Here is a 15,074-nt window from a genome sequence, read left to right as displayed (position 1 = left end):
GCAACAGTGTTTCTTAAATGGCACCTTCCCAAAAATAACAATGACCTGTGTAGCCCACAGGAAAGAAGTCTCAGAAAACTAAGGTCAGCTGATTACAGGAGGCAACAAGGGAAAAGCAGGCACGTAGGAAGGTCAGAGGTACAACAGGAGCAGTCAGGAAAATAAATTGGCCACAGTCGTACAGCAAATAAACTGTGTGTCAGAGCTGTGAATAAAATCCAGAAGTCCTGATTCCTTGTGCCTCTGCTCTATTGCCCCAGTCCACCAGATCCTCTCTCAAAATGGCTTTCTAATATAGACAGTCCAGTAGACAGAAACATTTTTCCTGTCTACAAAACAAACGTAGCAAAAGGTATATAAAGGTTTCTTTCACAAAGTCACTCCACCATTTACGCTATGGCTGGAAAGACTAGACTTTGTTAAGAAATACTGTACATTTCCTCCAGGTCAGCAATCAGAATGTCTAAGTCTGTGGAATTTGTCATTCATCTGTTTAAGAACTGGTATCAGGGTATTTTCAAGAATTGTTCAAACTTAAATCTCAGTCACTTTTTACAGGGGTGTTTCCCTCAGTCTCTGCCATCAATCAGTCTGTGTTTGCTAGATGCTGGGGATATTAGAGGAGTTGTAAAAGCAGAAGACTCTTCAAGCACAACACTTACAAATATCCAATATTGGCCAAGACTTAGACAACTTTTCTGTTTCAGTAAAATATTAAAAATCTCATATTCAGACCAGACAGAGAACAACCAAGGAAAGTCTGAAGGTTCCTAGCATGACAATTTCTGTGTAAAACAGCTACATAATCTAGAGGAGTACCTATGATGAAGGCTTAAAATTGTGAAATTGTTTCTAAATTGTAATTGTAAACATGCACTGTTTACCACAGGATGTGCAGTGTGTTTTTTCCAAACAGCTTTTTATCAAATGAGCTAAGCAGCTGGTCTTATCTAAGACTTAAAAGTGCCAAACAAAAATAGATTTAGGATGGGCTCCAAATTACTGAAATCAAGCCATTCCAAAGTGTATTAATCAGGTTTCTTAATAACACATCAGTCACTGAATACAAGTGCTCAGTTTTAATTTAAGACTTTATCAGCCACTGGGAACATGGAACCCATGGGTCAAGTCTTCAGTGGTGCAAATCAGAGCAGTTTTCCTGTAATCCACAATTATACCAGTTCAGAACTAGCGTAAATGTTTAAGTTGCCTGTTTTAAATTACTTGATTGTGTTTGCATTTCGGTGAGAGATCTGTGTACTTACTATTTGAACACAGAGTTTCTTAGTCTAGAAAGTTTGCTTTATAAAATGTAGGTTTTTCCTCCCCTTCGGCAAGTATTGTCTTCCATGGTAGAGGCTTCCCTCTAGTGGGCACTTTCTCTGATTTGTAAAGTTTTAGTAATCTAATGGCACTGTTCTACAGTATCATGTATTTGCTTTCTGATTTAAAAAAATAACAAGGAAATGCCTGACAGAACTTAATTAGTGCCTATACAATGTTTCTTGAGGACCTTTAAAATTACTGCAGTAGTCTCAAGACCCATTACTTAAACTGTAATACAATGTAAAACTGTTTAACAAACCTAGGTATGTAAACAGCAAAATCATGTCCAGAAAAACCTAATTACTGATTCAGTAATTCAGGGAATAGATACAAGGGCAAGCACAGTGTTGTTCTGTATTGACTGGCTGCTGTTTTACCAAGCTCTCCGTACTGATCTAATAATCTCCAGTCTGTTTGTATGGGCTACACTTACTGGCTCTTTCCATACCCTGTAATTTAGAGCAGGGCAACAGATTGATACCCAACTTGCTTGGTGCACCAGTTTCCTCAAAACATTTAACTTTAAAAAAGATGGACTTGGGGCTTCTGTATGGAAAAAATACTTACACACTTAAACTTTTGTTCTTTCCTATAGGAGTATGATCACATGATTTAGAATGGAGAAACCATCCAAGGATGACAACTGGCTACATTCTATTTTCATTATTCAGCAATGACAAAAGGGCTGTCTTAGCATGAACCTTTCACCTGCAAATTTTTCTTTCTTCACGATGTGACAATAAAGACATTCACTGTAGCAGTAACTTTCATAATGCAAATCTCAGCCCACTAACTGAAAGAACTAACATATTTACTGGATTTTCAAGGATTTGCCAGGTGATAGCGGTATGTGGTCACTATTATGGCTCTACGGAACTTACTGACAATCTTATATTAATTCAAATATGATCTGGAAAGTAGTTTTCTGAGTTTCAGATGGAGTAAGCAGAGGCTTCTTGAACCAGCTTAAAGGATAAAGCAAGTGTATGTTTTTCCCAACACTAAACTTTTCTATTCCAAGCCTCCCAGAGTTCCAAAATCTATATTTTTCCCCACATGGGCTGTTGACCTGACTAACTTCCACAAATCCTTTCATAAAATTTTGGAGGCCACATGGTAGCCTGTAAGATATTTTCCATCTATGGGGATTTTAGTAGAATAGACCTATTTTCCCAGTTCAGTTAGAGGAAGCTCATTTCAGCTGAACAGATGCTCACATCATGAAGCAATGTCACAACAGTATTTTTTGTTGTCAGTTCCTCTAAAGAAAAATCAGCCTTTGTTAAGAAAACGTAATACAATTATATAATACATGCATATATTTCCACACACTCCTTATGAATGAAACTCTTCTGCTCTTTCTAAACATGGACTCTAGTTAAAAAGTCAGTGCTCATTTGTAGCTCAGACAATACTCCCAATGCAGCAAAGACTCAGAAATAAAGTCAGTGGGAGGGATTTTCTGCAATCCTTTCCTGAAACAGAATTAATCAGGACTTTAGAACTGGGTCCAGTTCAAAACAGATCAAACATTATAGGGCCTAAAGGAGACACAAAGATTTGCAAGGTTCAGTGTATAATTTTAAAAAAATATGAGTAATGTGGAATCAAAGTTGCCTCCAGTAAAGACTTCAGGGATTCATACAAGTAATTTACATAACAGAGGTGGTCTCCTACTACAGAAAACCAAAGCATACATATTACACTTCAGAATATTTTAAGGCTGCCTAGTATGTGTGATCTGCAGTCAAGGTTCCCCTACACAAAGACTAAGCAAGCATAACATTACGTAATATAGAGAAAAACAAGAGTATTTTAAAAAAGGGCAGAGCTAAGCTGGGTGCTACAGAACACATCAGATATGCACAGAGTATTTATATCTTCACTGTAATTTCAGTAACTGGGCTCAGTTAGACTGTCGGAAATTGTAAACACATACTGCCAGTAATTAGTCCCTTCATTAGAAAGAGGTTTAAAACAAGTAGTCTCACCCATACTGCTGATTTTAGCATAGCGACACTAAATTCTCCTTAAATGTGGAAAAGTGCAGGAGAATCAACAAACGTGAAACCTAGATATTACTTTTTTTTTCTTGTAAATAAATAGAAAAAAGATTATTTAAATCCTAGAACTAGTCATACAAAGCTATAGGTGTGATACACGGGCAATTGGTATGAGCAAAATTGCAGCACTTCATGTTCTATCATGGCATCATCCTCTCAGGGCTCTCTAGAGCACCAACGTCCTTTCCAGACAGCTAAATCACACTGGGTTGAAAAGCTCAGCAGAGTGGAAACTTACAAACTAGTCTGGGTTCCCCAATCTCTTCTTTCTCTCTTTTTTCATACATTTATAAAGGCAATGTATGCTTGCACGAGTTCCTCAGCTGTGCTGTTCGCTTTCATTTTGACACCTGAGAATAAGGAAGGGAAAGTGTCTTTGCTCAAGCGATAGCCACCACTGTGTACATGTGTAATTTTTGTTAATGTTTCCTTTCAAAGGAGGATTTTTTGAGGAAATTCTCCAGGTTTTTGAACACAAGTTACTACCAGCTATAAAGGAGTACTTTACACTAGAAATTAGAAAAGCAAGTTTTTTCACAAGATCGGGAACTCACATATGTAAGGTAGGGAATACAACAAGGAATTCATAGAAGGAGTGTATTGCTAACTGTGTAAAATAGGAGCCAAGTGGCCTCAAGGCATTAACAGTTCCCAAATAGTACTGCTATTTAACGTATCACTGAAAGTTGTGGATATGTCCATTAATCCACTTGACAGAGCATTTCTGCATTATCCCAAGTGTTATCAGCTACAATCTGAAGAACATGCGTAAGACTACAAAGACATGAGAAAAATCTTCCTTCATTTATATGTCCTCTCCCCAAGAAAAAACTAAACTAGTTGGATTAATAAAATGTACCCAATCTGATAAGAACATTCTGTAGCACATTGCATGCAAGGTAGCTTTAGCTTATTTTGTTAGTAGGATTAATTTTTAGAAATCTAAGACTTTCATGTTAATCCCAGATAAGAGTGCAGTTTGGTACACTAAAATAATCAGATTACAGTGAATGTCAATGCGATTTGATTTTAAATGATGTGAAGCATGTTATGCCCCCTCATTTTATGAAAGGATGACCTAGAAGAATGTCAGAGAGGGTTCACCATGTCTTAACAGCTCCAAGTCACCTCTGCTTCAAGGCATCTTTAAAACTATGACTTTATTTATTCAAATACTGATTTTTTGACAGCAAATTAGCACAAGAATTTTTAAAATATGCAGACTTTATTACCACAATGGATGTGCAAACATTGTGCAAGAAACTGGTAGAGAAAATTACCTTCTACATGTACACCATTGAATTACCATCTGCTACAATCAAATATCTGATTTGTGTTTTCCATTTAAAAACCAGCACCCTACCTAGTCATTCCCACTAATTTGATTCATGAGCTTCCTTTCCGCATCTCCCCCGTTCCCCATATCTTTACTCTGATTGGTTGCAGCAGGGCTCATGCCTATTTTATTTCTGGTTAATCTGATTAAGCGAGAGCCCGGGATTGTGATGTCAGTGCATTAGTAGAAGGAAGTAATGCTTCCTGTATGAAGGATGGCAATTTTGACCTTTTAGAAGCAGGTCATGATCTGTCTACAAGATGAAAATAGAGCAAGACAAACTGCAGTAGTAATACCAACCCGTTCTCCGAAAGCATAGTTCAAAGTAAGATTATGGCTCGTGGACTGCAGGTAAGAACACATAATGCACTCATATTTAGTTATTTGATAGAAGGGATCTTATGGTCTGGGGGAAGAGTTTAGCTTCAGCAAAAACTGTAGAACACAAGAAATACTGACTAGTGAAGGGCCTCATTTCTTGTATTTACTCAGGAGTAACACTGGCTTTCAGAACAGAGGCATCTTAATAGACTTTTTTTTTAACAAATTTATGACTACTTATTTGACTTTAATATATCTATATTCATATCCTTTCATTCTGTGGTGATGAAACAATACTTATTTATGAATGTCTTTAATGTAAAAAATTACCGTAGTCAATTCTGTTGTTTTTCTCTCCCTTAAACTCAGAAACCTATATAAGTAAATGAACAACAGATGAGACTGAATCTAAATTAAAAGACTAACACCTCAAATTATGAGCTCATGATTTAAAAATGTAATGACTGTGTGATAGTTTAGTAGATTGCTTTATTATAATGGGATGCTACTGTATTATTTAGCATGTGCCACAACACAAATGCTTTTATGAGCCTGTAAGGTATAATGCAGCATGTTGCTATGGTGATGTGGTGCTCAAACTGATACAATCCTTAAGGTTCAGCAGGCCTTAAAAAATGCTTCAAGCATAGCAACAAACAAGATATTAATGTAGCAGACATTGTTTGCCCAAAGTAGTGTCAATGAGCATAGTTGTTAACCTAAGGAAAGGTACTAAACTGCACTGTTGGAGTAGCTATAAGCAGTAATCACTATGCCCACCTGTATACTTCAAGATTAGCTTTATTCAACAGTTACATTAACATGGACAAAGCTCATCCCTCACCCGAGCTGAACCAGTTGTGATGCCTGTCATCAAATGCAGCAGGAAAATAAATCCATTGGCAACAAGGCTAAACTTTAACTTGCAGTACAGATGAAAGCCCAATTTATAACTGCAAAAGCAAATTGTAAGGCTAAAGTCCATTAAATATGGCAACAAGTATCATGATCGGGCAAAAGAAAAACTGCTCAAATAGCAGGTAGCTTAGCCATTGCATTTAAGCTGCAATTATGTAGAATGCAATAGAGATGATCTCACAAAAAAAAATTTAAAAAAGACCCCAAACCCACCAATAAAACAACCAACCCACTCTACAGCACTTCTTAAACAGTTTATCATATCAGTAGCTATTCTTAAAGGTGCTTTCTCTGTACTCCAAATGAAAATGATGCTTATATGTTCCAGTAGTCTCAAATAAACACTGTCTTTTAGCTTCAACCAATGCTTCTAATTATGTCCCATTATCACTGCTTCTTGATGACAGAATCCCATATCCTGTATGTGTATTCTGTCTGTCACCACTAGCAACCTCACACAGGCAGAAATTAGCCCATTTCAAACCGGCAAACTGGGTTAATATAACAAACAACAGTAAGCAGTTCTGCACTGCATTAAAGCCTACTCACAGATGCTACTGTCTAGCCTGATCTACGGCTGATACCAGTGTACCTGCCAGTATCTCTTCCAAGATTAACAATGCACAAAGAAACTTAATTTAAAAACAATCATTCACCTAAGCTTTCACTTTGCTGACTTCAACTACACAGAAAATAGTAACTAAACCAGGCAAAACAGTACTGCTGGCACTCTAAACAATGCTCAACTACAAGGCTTTTCTGTAAGTCTACCCTGGAACATCAAGGCTTATCAACTTTGAGTACTTGCAGAGCATGTTAGTTCAGCCAGGATGAGATTCTATATGCACTGCCTTGTGCTATGATAATCTGTTCTTTGAAATTATTGTTAACACCTGTCTCTCTAGTTTTATCTTTAAATGAAGTAGGCTATTCATGTCCAATATAAAATAAGCAGCAGTAACTGATTATCTCATTTTTGTGGCTACTGTGAGTTTTGCAAGTAATAACCTACTCCTGTTCCCTACAGTCCAATTTTCCTTTCTTCCTAACCACTCATCTCTCCTATGCCAAGAAAGGAGAATTAAAAACAATTCATCTGCCTAAACAGTTTGCAGGTGTTTACTTGTTTGTTAGCGATACTTGATGCTATTACCGCCTAGTTCATAGCTGTGCTGTCCATTAGCAAGCCACTGTACTGAGTTCTGTTGAATGCAACTGGTGTCTAGTTACCCTATTTTGCACCAGTGAAGCTTTGAGCCAGCTTTGAATTTTTCTTTCAACCAGTTCTGTACTTTTTAACAATAATACGACAATATGAGATGTGACAAAATCTCCCTGATTTGAGACTTTTTTCTTATTTCTAATACATATTAGCCCTCTGATTCACAATTGTTTCTACCTCATTATATTATTTTCTTGCCTGCCATTATACCACCATGTCATAAATGAACAAAGACCAGAGCATCCATTTTTGGTCTTGTAGGGTGGTAGAGTCCAAAGACACAGATCTGTTTGGGGCCAAAAGACTAGTCAGAAAAGAAGCCCAAATGGAGAATATGTAGCTTCTAGACATCCAGGCACCTCTGGATGCAACAGCCTGGAGCCAGTGCGCTGAAGAATGAACTGTAATTCTAAACCCTGAGGGCAAAAGTGTTAAGGCCCTGATCTATGGGAAGTAGCTATGGCTTCTCCCCAGCTGCGCAGAGGAGCAAACTGATAGCAGGGCAAACAGCGCAACAAGCTGAACTGCAGCTCAGCTGGTCTCTGGTTCCCACCTATGGGCACTCTGCAGCTTCTCCTCTTCCCACTACCCTCTCAAAGCTTCTCCTTTGGGGTATGTCTTTTCCCCTGTCATCAGAGACCACTGATGGTTGGTATGCACCTCTGTTAAAAGTTCAGTTGTGAACTCATGCTTAGGAGAGTTTTCTCTTTTACACAATGGAAAATGATGATCAGTGTAGTGCAGCATCCTAAAGTCACCAACTGAACAGAGATCAAGCTGTTATCCCAGTCTGCTTGTCTTAAATTTTAATTTTTGCTTGCCTACCACACAAGCTAGTTACTGTGCTCTACAGAAGGGGAAATGAATAATAAAAGAGGAGTACTATTTTGGGGTTTGAGTTGATAATGGCTGAGAACTTCTCTTATAATGACTGAGGCAAAGTAGTTATCTATCCATTCTCATCTCAGACAAGCACACTAGTTCCTGAATTATCAGACAGACTGTGAATTGTTCTATCAGAAGGGTCAAAAACTCTCAGATGTATTTTTATTTTGACACATTATTGGGGGTGGGGGTGGCGAGAGGAATCTTTGTCTGCATAATCAGAGACTGGAAGGTTTTTTCCTGTATGGCTTTGTTCTTACTCTTAGAGCTATCTCCCTTTCACTTGCAGATAAGAGATGAAGAAAGTGGCTATAATAAAAATCTATTTTGCATTCCCAAGCATTATGAAGAAGACTTAGAAAGAGTCTTCATTCCTCATGGACTCATCCTCGACAGGTATAAGGGTAAACAATGACAAGTGGCAATAGTGATGCCAATGATCCATTTCCCTCAAAATGAAAAGGCTGAGGCTCTATCCTCCGTGGCCCATGAGAAACATGGAAACTTACATTCTGGAGTTTAATACAAGAGGAGTTTTACGAAGAGGATTCTTCTAAAACCCCAGTTAAGTTTCCATGTTATCTCATATATCCTTAAGCTTTCCTATCCTGCCTTGTTTAGATACATGGTTTAAATCAACAGTATGTCAAATCGACTAGGCATCATCTTGTAAACTGCAAATATGTAATTGTCATAGGTCTTAATGTGGTCACAATTTGCTAGTTATAAAAACCTAACAGCAAGATCAGATTTTTAACTTGGACATTGCTTAATATACAGACAAATATGATATACAAAACCACTTAACAAGATTTGGTGTTTTGTTTTTTTCTTTCCAGGACGGAACGTTTGGCTAGAGATATCATGCAAGATATGGGAAGCCATCACATTGTTGCACTCTGTGTCCTTAAAGGAGGCTATAAATTCTTTGCTGATTTGCTGGACCACATAAAAGCACTAAATCAAAATGGTGATAAATCTGTGCCTATTACTGTGGATTTTGTTAGAATAAAAAGCTACTGCGTAAGCAACTTTCTTTTCTTTGGAAAATTGACTGTCCTCACAGACACATTCTGAATACTGGTATTTTACATAAAAGCTCCACAAAAATGGAATTTATGCATATATCCTGTTTAAAGCAACTCAATATATTACACACTGAAGAGCAACTGATTTACCAATCTGCCCCAAAGATCAGATGGGTATCGTATATTCACTGGAGTGAACACTCAGCAGAACACTTAACATGACAAAGCCAGGGTCAGGTCTCCAACATCATCCTCTCCAGCCCAAAGCCTCAGTACAGGGTCTGCTCTGTCTTTACCATGGCACCCTTTAGTGGGAGGGAGCATGGAGAAGAGCTTAGCTTCAGAGACTTGCTTATTGTCTCTCTCTGCATTATTTTTTACTCCTACAGATAATATTGGAGAGACCAGTTTTCATAATCTATGTGTTGGGGAACAGGTACCTTCTGCCTCAACCAATTGTAGTTGGCCTGAGCCAACTGCTGTAAAGCAATAACTTATGCTATTTTTTTTCCTGTTTTATCTTTTCCCCTCTTTGAAGGCTAGAGGTCTGTGCACTGATCAAAATTTACCCCATGCTAAATACAATAGTTTACAATATCCTATAAATTTTTCATGGAATTCTAAACCAAATCTGTGGTAACAAAAATAACTGAAAGCAACGGCGTCTATGCCATGAATATGGGTGTACTCCTGTTCCACACTACTGTCTGTCTGCACTGATACTTCACACTCTCCTCTTGCTCTCAGCAACATAAAAGCTGTTTTACTGAAGGAGTGCTGTGCACAATTGCAGGTGTCATTTGATAGGTGAAAAGCAAGAGCAGCACACCATTCATACACATACAAGGTAATAATTTTGAGTATGTGTTATGTGACTTCCTTCTCTTCTTTCTCATTCTAGAATGATTCACCTACAGAAAAAATCAGTATTGTTGGCGAGGAACTGTCTACACTAAATGGGAAGGTATGAACTAGCATCTTCAGCTCTTAAGAGGAAAGAACAGTTCTTGTGTATCTACCAGGAAGTCCACCTTTATTAATACTTTGATACTACACATTTACAGCCACTTAACACCGGTTTAAAATGCCATGCTTTGAAACAGTGAGAAATTCCCACTGACCTCAGTAGAAACTTTATGCAATCAGTACCAGATACTTCTAAAGATCCTATTCCACATTTTATCCCACAGCCCCCAGAAATTAACTCTCTTAAATTGATTAATGCAGTATGATTCTAGAATGCTATTGCTATACATAGAATAATATATGAAACCTGACATAGGTGGCTTTCTTACAATATTTTATGCTTCCATAAATACTTAGAGACTTCAGAAAGCACTAAAAGTAAAGTGACAAGCTCCTTTGAAAATCAATTGCAACTTACTTGTAAGTGAAACTTGTAGTGCAAACTTTTCCTGGCTGTATAATTCATTGAATGTTTACATGTTGTCATGTAAATATTTTTCTTTTTCTTTTTCTCCTTACATGATCATTTCCAGAACATCTTAGTAGTAGAGGTAAGTAAAGATTGAAGTAGTGGGGCAGGGAACAACATGCATTTTTTTCTCCCTGTTGCACAATACCTATTGCATATAAAACAATTAATTTACAGTGCTGCCAGGGTTGCCTACTGGGTTTTAAGCTTTAAATTAATCCACTGACAGTCTGGTTTTTATTTCAGACTTAGAAGATATTTTTTTTCTCTCTCTTTCAGGACATTATCGAGACTGGTAGAACAATGAAAGCACTACTTTCAAAACTCAAAGAAAACAAACCAAATACAGTAAAAGTTGTAAGGTATAATGATACAGACACTTACTAATTTATTTTAACAAGAAGAGATAGCAAAATCATTTAGGTGAACACTTAGTGTATGCTGGTGGGTGTTTGGTTTTGTTTGTTTTGGGGGATGAGGAAGTGAAAGCAGGAAGCAATCCTTATCCAGCTGGTGAAAAACTAAGTATTTATTAAATTGGGAAATCTATGTATGCACTACCACCTTAATTGTTAAAATGAATAAAAAAGGTTTCCTGGCTCTTTTTGCATAGTCCATAAAGTCTGATGGATTCCCTGATTCTTACTTCCTCATGTCTGAAGGAAATTTTTCTCTTTCCACAGGTTTCTTAACACCACCTCAGTTGCCTCAATATTAGAATGACAATACTCAGGATTTCTCTTAATATCCTGTCATACAGGTTTTCAGAATCTAAGAGTTTGTTAGCACTTGCAAGATGACTTCAAGTGGCATTCTAGATCTGCTTTTAGATGATCTCTAAAAGGAAATTTTTGGGACTAACCCTGCCTCTGCCAAGCAATCATGGTGCTTTGAAAAAACACTTCTAGTTTTATGTACCAGTTATGCTCCTCCTAGTGACTGTCCAGGAGGTTCTTGGTTTCTTCAGAAGTACACAGGAAAAGCAAGAATGGATATGACCTTGTGGAAGAAATTGTAGTGACATTGCTCAGCTTGTCCTCTTCTCCCTCCCTCCCCACTAAAATCTTTACATGCCACTTGAACTTGCTTACCTTTCTGTGCTGTCCCAAGTTTGCTAATACATTGCTATGTGAAAAGATAATGACTTGGGATACAGAATTGAAAAGAAATGTAAAACAATAGAGTCATGTGGACCTTCAGAATGAACCTAGATCAGAGCCTTCACTTCTTCCTCAGTTATAGGGCTGAACACTACTTCCTTCTGTTACAATAATCTCATGGTGTTAACTGCATGATTGTAGAAGCTTATGGGCAAGGGTGGGAGAAGTGAAGCATACAGCTTACAGCAAGACATATTTTAAAAAACATAACCTTCTCTGCCTTACAGCCTGCTTGTTAAAAGGACAAATCAAAATCCAGGTTACAGACCAGACTGTAAGTATTGTGTTTTTCTGGCTGTCTAAAATACTACCTCAAAATTTCACTTCCTGCAGTAAGTCCGACAGCTGGCATATGGGTTTCAGGAAGGCCAAGAGAAACTGCGAGAAAATACATAAAGATTTGCAAACTGACAACCAGCTATCCCATGCTGAAACCTCATGACCACCACCTTTTTTTTTTTTTTTTTCCCTCAGTTGGTCTGAGTGCAGGTTTGGCTATTTGTTACTGGATAGCAGGAACAGAATCAAAGCTTAACGTTGTATTGTTTGGCTTTGACCCTTGTTTTCAAACTGAAAACCCCTAAAGTTGCAGTGCATGTACTTTTACACACGTAAAATCTCACTCCTTGTCTCCCTCTCCCAGAACTATCTCATAAGTAGGTTTTAAATAATTATTTTGTTCTTAAAAAATGCATTTTCTTAGTGTTTTAATTGTATTATTAACTGATGGGGATGATGGAAGAGATTCTAACCTCTGTCATCAATTTATGGCTGTGATTCTCAAAGAAGCATGCTAAGTATCTTGAAAGCAAGATGATGTATTTGTTAGGTATTACTCTTACACAGCTCAGGCATTTGTTGAATATAATCTGTGTACTTAAAAGCTATTTACACCACCCAAGTATAAAAAGAATTGTATTTTCTTGCAGATATAGGCTTTGAAATTCCAGATAAATTTGTGGTTGGATATGCTCTTGATTACAATGAATACTTCAGAGATCTAAATGTAAGTACATATACGTGTGCCTCAACTCTACCACAGGTAACCAGCAAGAATATTAGCTTATACTCAGAGCTTCTCAACAATTAACAAAACTTCAAATCTGACTAGAAACTTCCACGAAAACGGCTAAAACATTATTAACATGCCAATCTGATAAGTCAATGTCAATGCACAAGAATTTGTTTATGCTTTACCTTTCTGTGAATCTACTCCACAAGCCCCATGGCCCAGCTGTCCTGGATGATATTCTGAATCCTCTAGGTTGGCTGGCAGCGTACAGTCTGCTGGCCCCATCTGAAAAGAGTAATTCAGATTAATTTGACGTTTGTTTTGTGAAATCCTATGTTGCTCTTTTCTAACCAAGTCTTTAAGATGGCTATGTGTGGACTGTGTGTGAAGGTTTTTCCTACACTGTGTAACATGTCCATCAAGATCTTTTTTCCCTTTGTCCCATTATAGTCTCCTTTGGCTGCACTGAGTAGTAGGCTTGGAAAGAGCATAACTGATAGAAAGAGCTGATTTTTTTTCCCTCCTTAGCTTTCAAAAGCACTTCCTTAAATCTGGTTAAGTGGAAAAGTTTTTCACTTGCAAGTCTTTTCAATAAGACAAACCAGTTCTATTAAAGACACATACTATATCTATGCTATTGCAAAGCAATATGAAGAATACAATAATTGAACAAACTTGACCTCTTCAGAATGTACAAATTATGAATTACAGATGAACTTGGAAGCAATCTTAACATCTCAATTTTACTGCAAGTAGTAAACTTGCACCCAAGCTCACAAAGATTACTGGTCTGCTGTTTCTTCCTTACAATGCTAGGAATTTAACTGAAAATCATTCTTGCATTTTCTTTGAAGGTAAAGATTGACTGAAGTTGTTGTTTGTTCTAGCACATCTGCATTCTGAAAGAGAAAGCCAAAGAGAAATATAGAATCTGATAACATCAGTCTTCTGGAACAATAGTTCAGTGGCATGTACAGCTGCATGGATGAGTAGTAAGAAGCAATCTACTAATTGTGTTCTTTTCACTGAACAAGTACAACATTTTCTGTAAGATATTTTTCTATATTTTTTTCCTATATTTATTATAGAAAACAGGTTAAAGATGAATGAGTTCTGTTCAAGTTTCAGTGAAATCTGAACAGAACGCTGGCCATGAAATGGATATATACTCTGCTGGAATCACAGGGGACACAGCCAGGACATGTACATGTGTATGTGATTATGTTTGGGTTTTAATTTACTATATGAAGTAACACATTATGTGTATTGTATATAAACTGCACTTGATTTTACATGTGAGCTTGTGTGTATAAATATATACGCTGGTACATTTACATAAGGCACAGGCTGAGTAAGCATTTAAGGACATGAGGTTAATTAGGTCAACTGTACAAAATGCATACCACATGGAAAACACATTTGGTTCCTTAGCTTAATACAATGAAAAAACAGTAAACATTAACATAACTAGTGATTAGTTCTTACACATTCCACGATCAGTTCTCACACATTCCACGTAGTGTCACGTCGGGTGTTGTGTCTTGCTTTTTGAGAGATCATGTGTTTATTGTACCATTGTGGTATTACTTGAAATGCAGGTAACACTGTTCACTAGCTGTTAAGCCTGGATGATGAACCATTATAGCAGGAAATTGCTTCAGCTCCTTGTGTCCCCCCAATAAGAACCGGAAGCTAAATATTACTGCCCAAAACCTGCACCAAACCTGAGCCAATCTCTACCACCTCACTGTTTCCTGCCTGCACTAAATAATTAAAATAAGCTTTGAGACCTTGGGGTTTTTTTGTTTGTTGGCTGGGGTTTTTTTGGTGTTTTCTGTTTCCCCTCATTGGAAGAGTACTGAGCTAGGCGTTGGTGTTCAACAGGGTCTGTCGATGTCCTTTAGGTTTTAAAGAGTCCTGGTCTACAGATGATTAGGCTTTGTAGTGGTGCTTTCCAGAGGCCCCTGAGAGCGGGAGGTTGTGCTCTGTCACGTTATTCGCCCCTTAAAGCGGATGAGAGGTGGAATGCAGGTGCCTGTATGAGCGGACCCTTTACCCAAAGCACTGGGGCCAGCACTGCTACAGCCCTGCGCCGCTCGCTGTCTAGCCCCTCTGTGGGCGGGCCACGGACCGAGGGCCACGCCAAGCCGCTCCGCGGGTTTCTCCTTTTTCCAGCTGCAGCGAGGGCTGCTGACAGCTAACGCCGTTCTTCTCGGTGTAAATGGAGGCCGGGAAAGCTATCGCTGACCGCTCGCTCACATTGGGAAGCGAGCCCGCCGGCACCGCCGGGGCCAACCCTCACCTCAGCGACCGCCCCGGCGCGGCGAGACGCCCGCCCAAGAGCGGGAACGCCGCGCGCAACTCGCGT

At 38.2% G+C, this 15,074-nt stretch overlaps 1 protein-coding gene across 1 annotated transcript; it reads left to right on the top strand.

Annotated features, from left to right (window-relative positions):
- The first annotated feature begins 4,912 nt into the window (after positions 1 to 4,912).
- On the top strand, positions 4,913 to 14,502 carry LOC119158056 (hypoxanthine-guanine phosphoribosyltransferase-like). The gene is made up of 9 exons (XM_037409578.1): positions 4,913 to 5,076; positions 8,361 to 8,467; positions 8,911 to 9,094; positions 10,001 to 10,063; positions 10,599 to 10,616; positions 10,814 to 10,896; positions 11,922 to 11,968; positions 12,624 to 12,700; positions 13,594 to 14,502. Exons 1-9 carry the CDS (start codon positions 5,059 to 5,061, stop codon positions 13,639 to 13,641), a joined length of 645 nt encoding a protein of 214 aa, XP_037265475.1. The 5' UTR covers positions 4,913 to 5,058; the 3' UTR covers positions 13,642 to 14,502.
- Positions 14,503 to 15,074: the final 572 nt, after the last annotated feature.

The sequence above is a fragment of the Falco rusticolus genome, chromosome 15 (genome assembly GCF_015220075.1).
Source record: "Falco rusticolus isolate bFalRus1 chromosome 15, bFalRus1.pri, whole genome shotgun sequence".
In the NCBI taxonomy this organism is placed as follows: domain Eukaryota; kingdom Metazoa; phylum Chordata; class Aves; order Falconiformes; family Falconidae; genus Falco; species Falco rusticolus.
Note: the sequence above shows the minus strand (reverse complement) of the source record. Positions and strands in the feature narration are given on the sequence as shown.

What these genes read in the sequence shown, in the direction of transcription:
- LOC119158056 (XM_037409578.1), top strand. An exon ending in TTAGAATAAAAAGCTACTGC is followed by an intron (nt 9,095 to 10,000) that starts GTAAGCAACTTT and finishes TTCTCATTCTAG; the next exon opens with AATGATTCACCTACAGAAAA. An exon ending in AATACAGTAAAAGTTGTAAG is followed by an intron (nt 10,897 to 11,921) that starts GTATAATGATAC and finishes TCTGCCTTACAG; the next exon opens with CCTGCTTGTTAAAAGGACAA.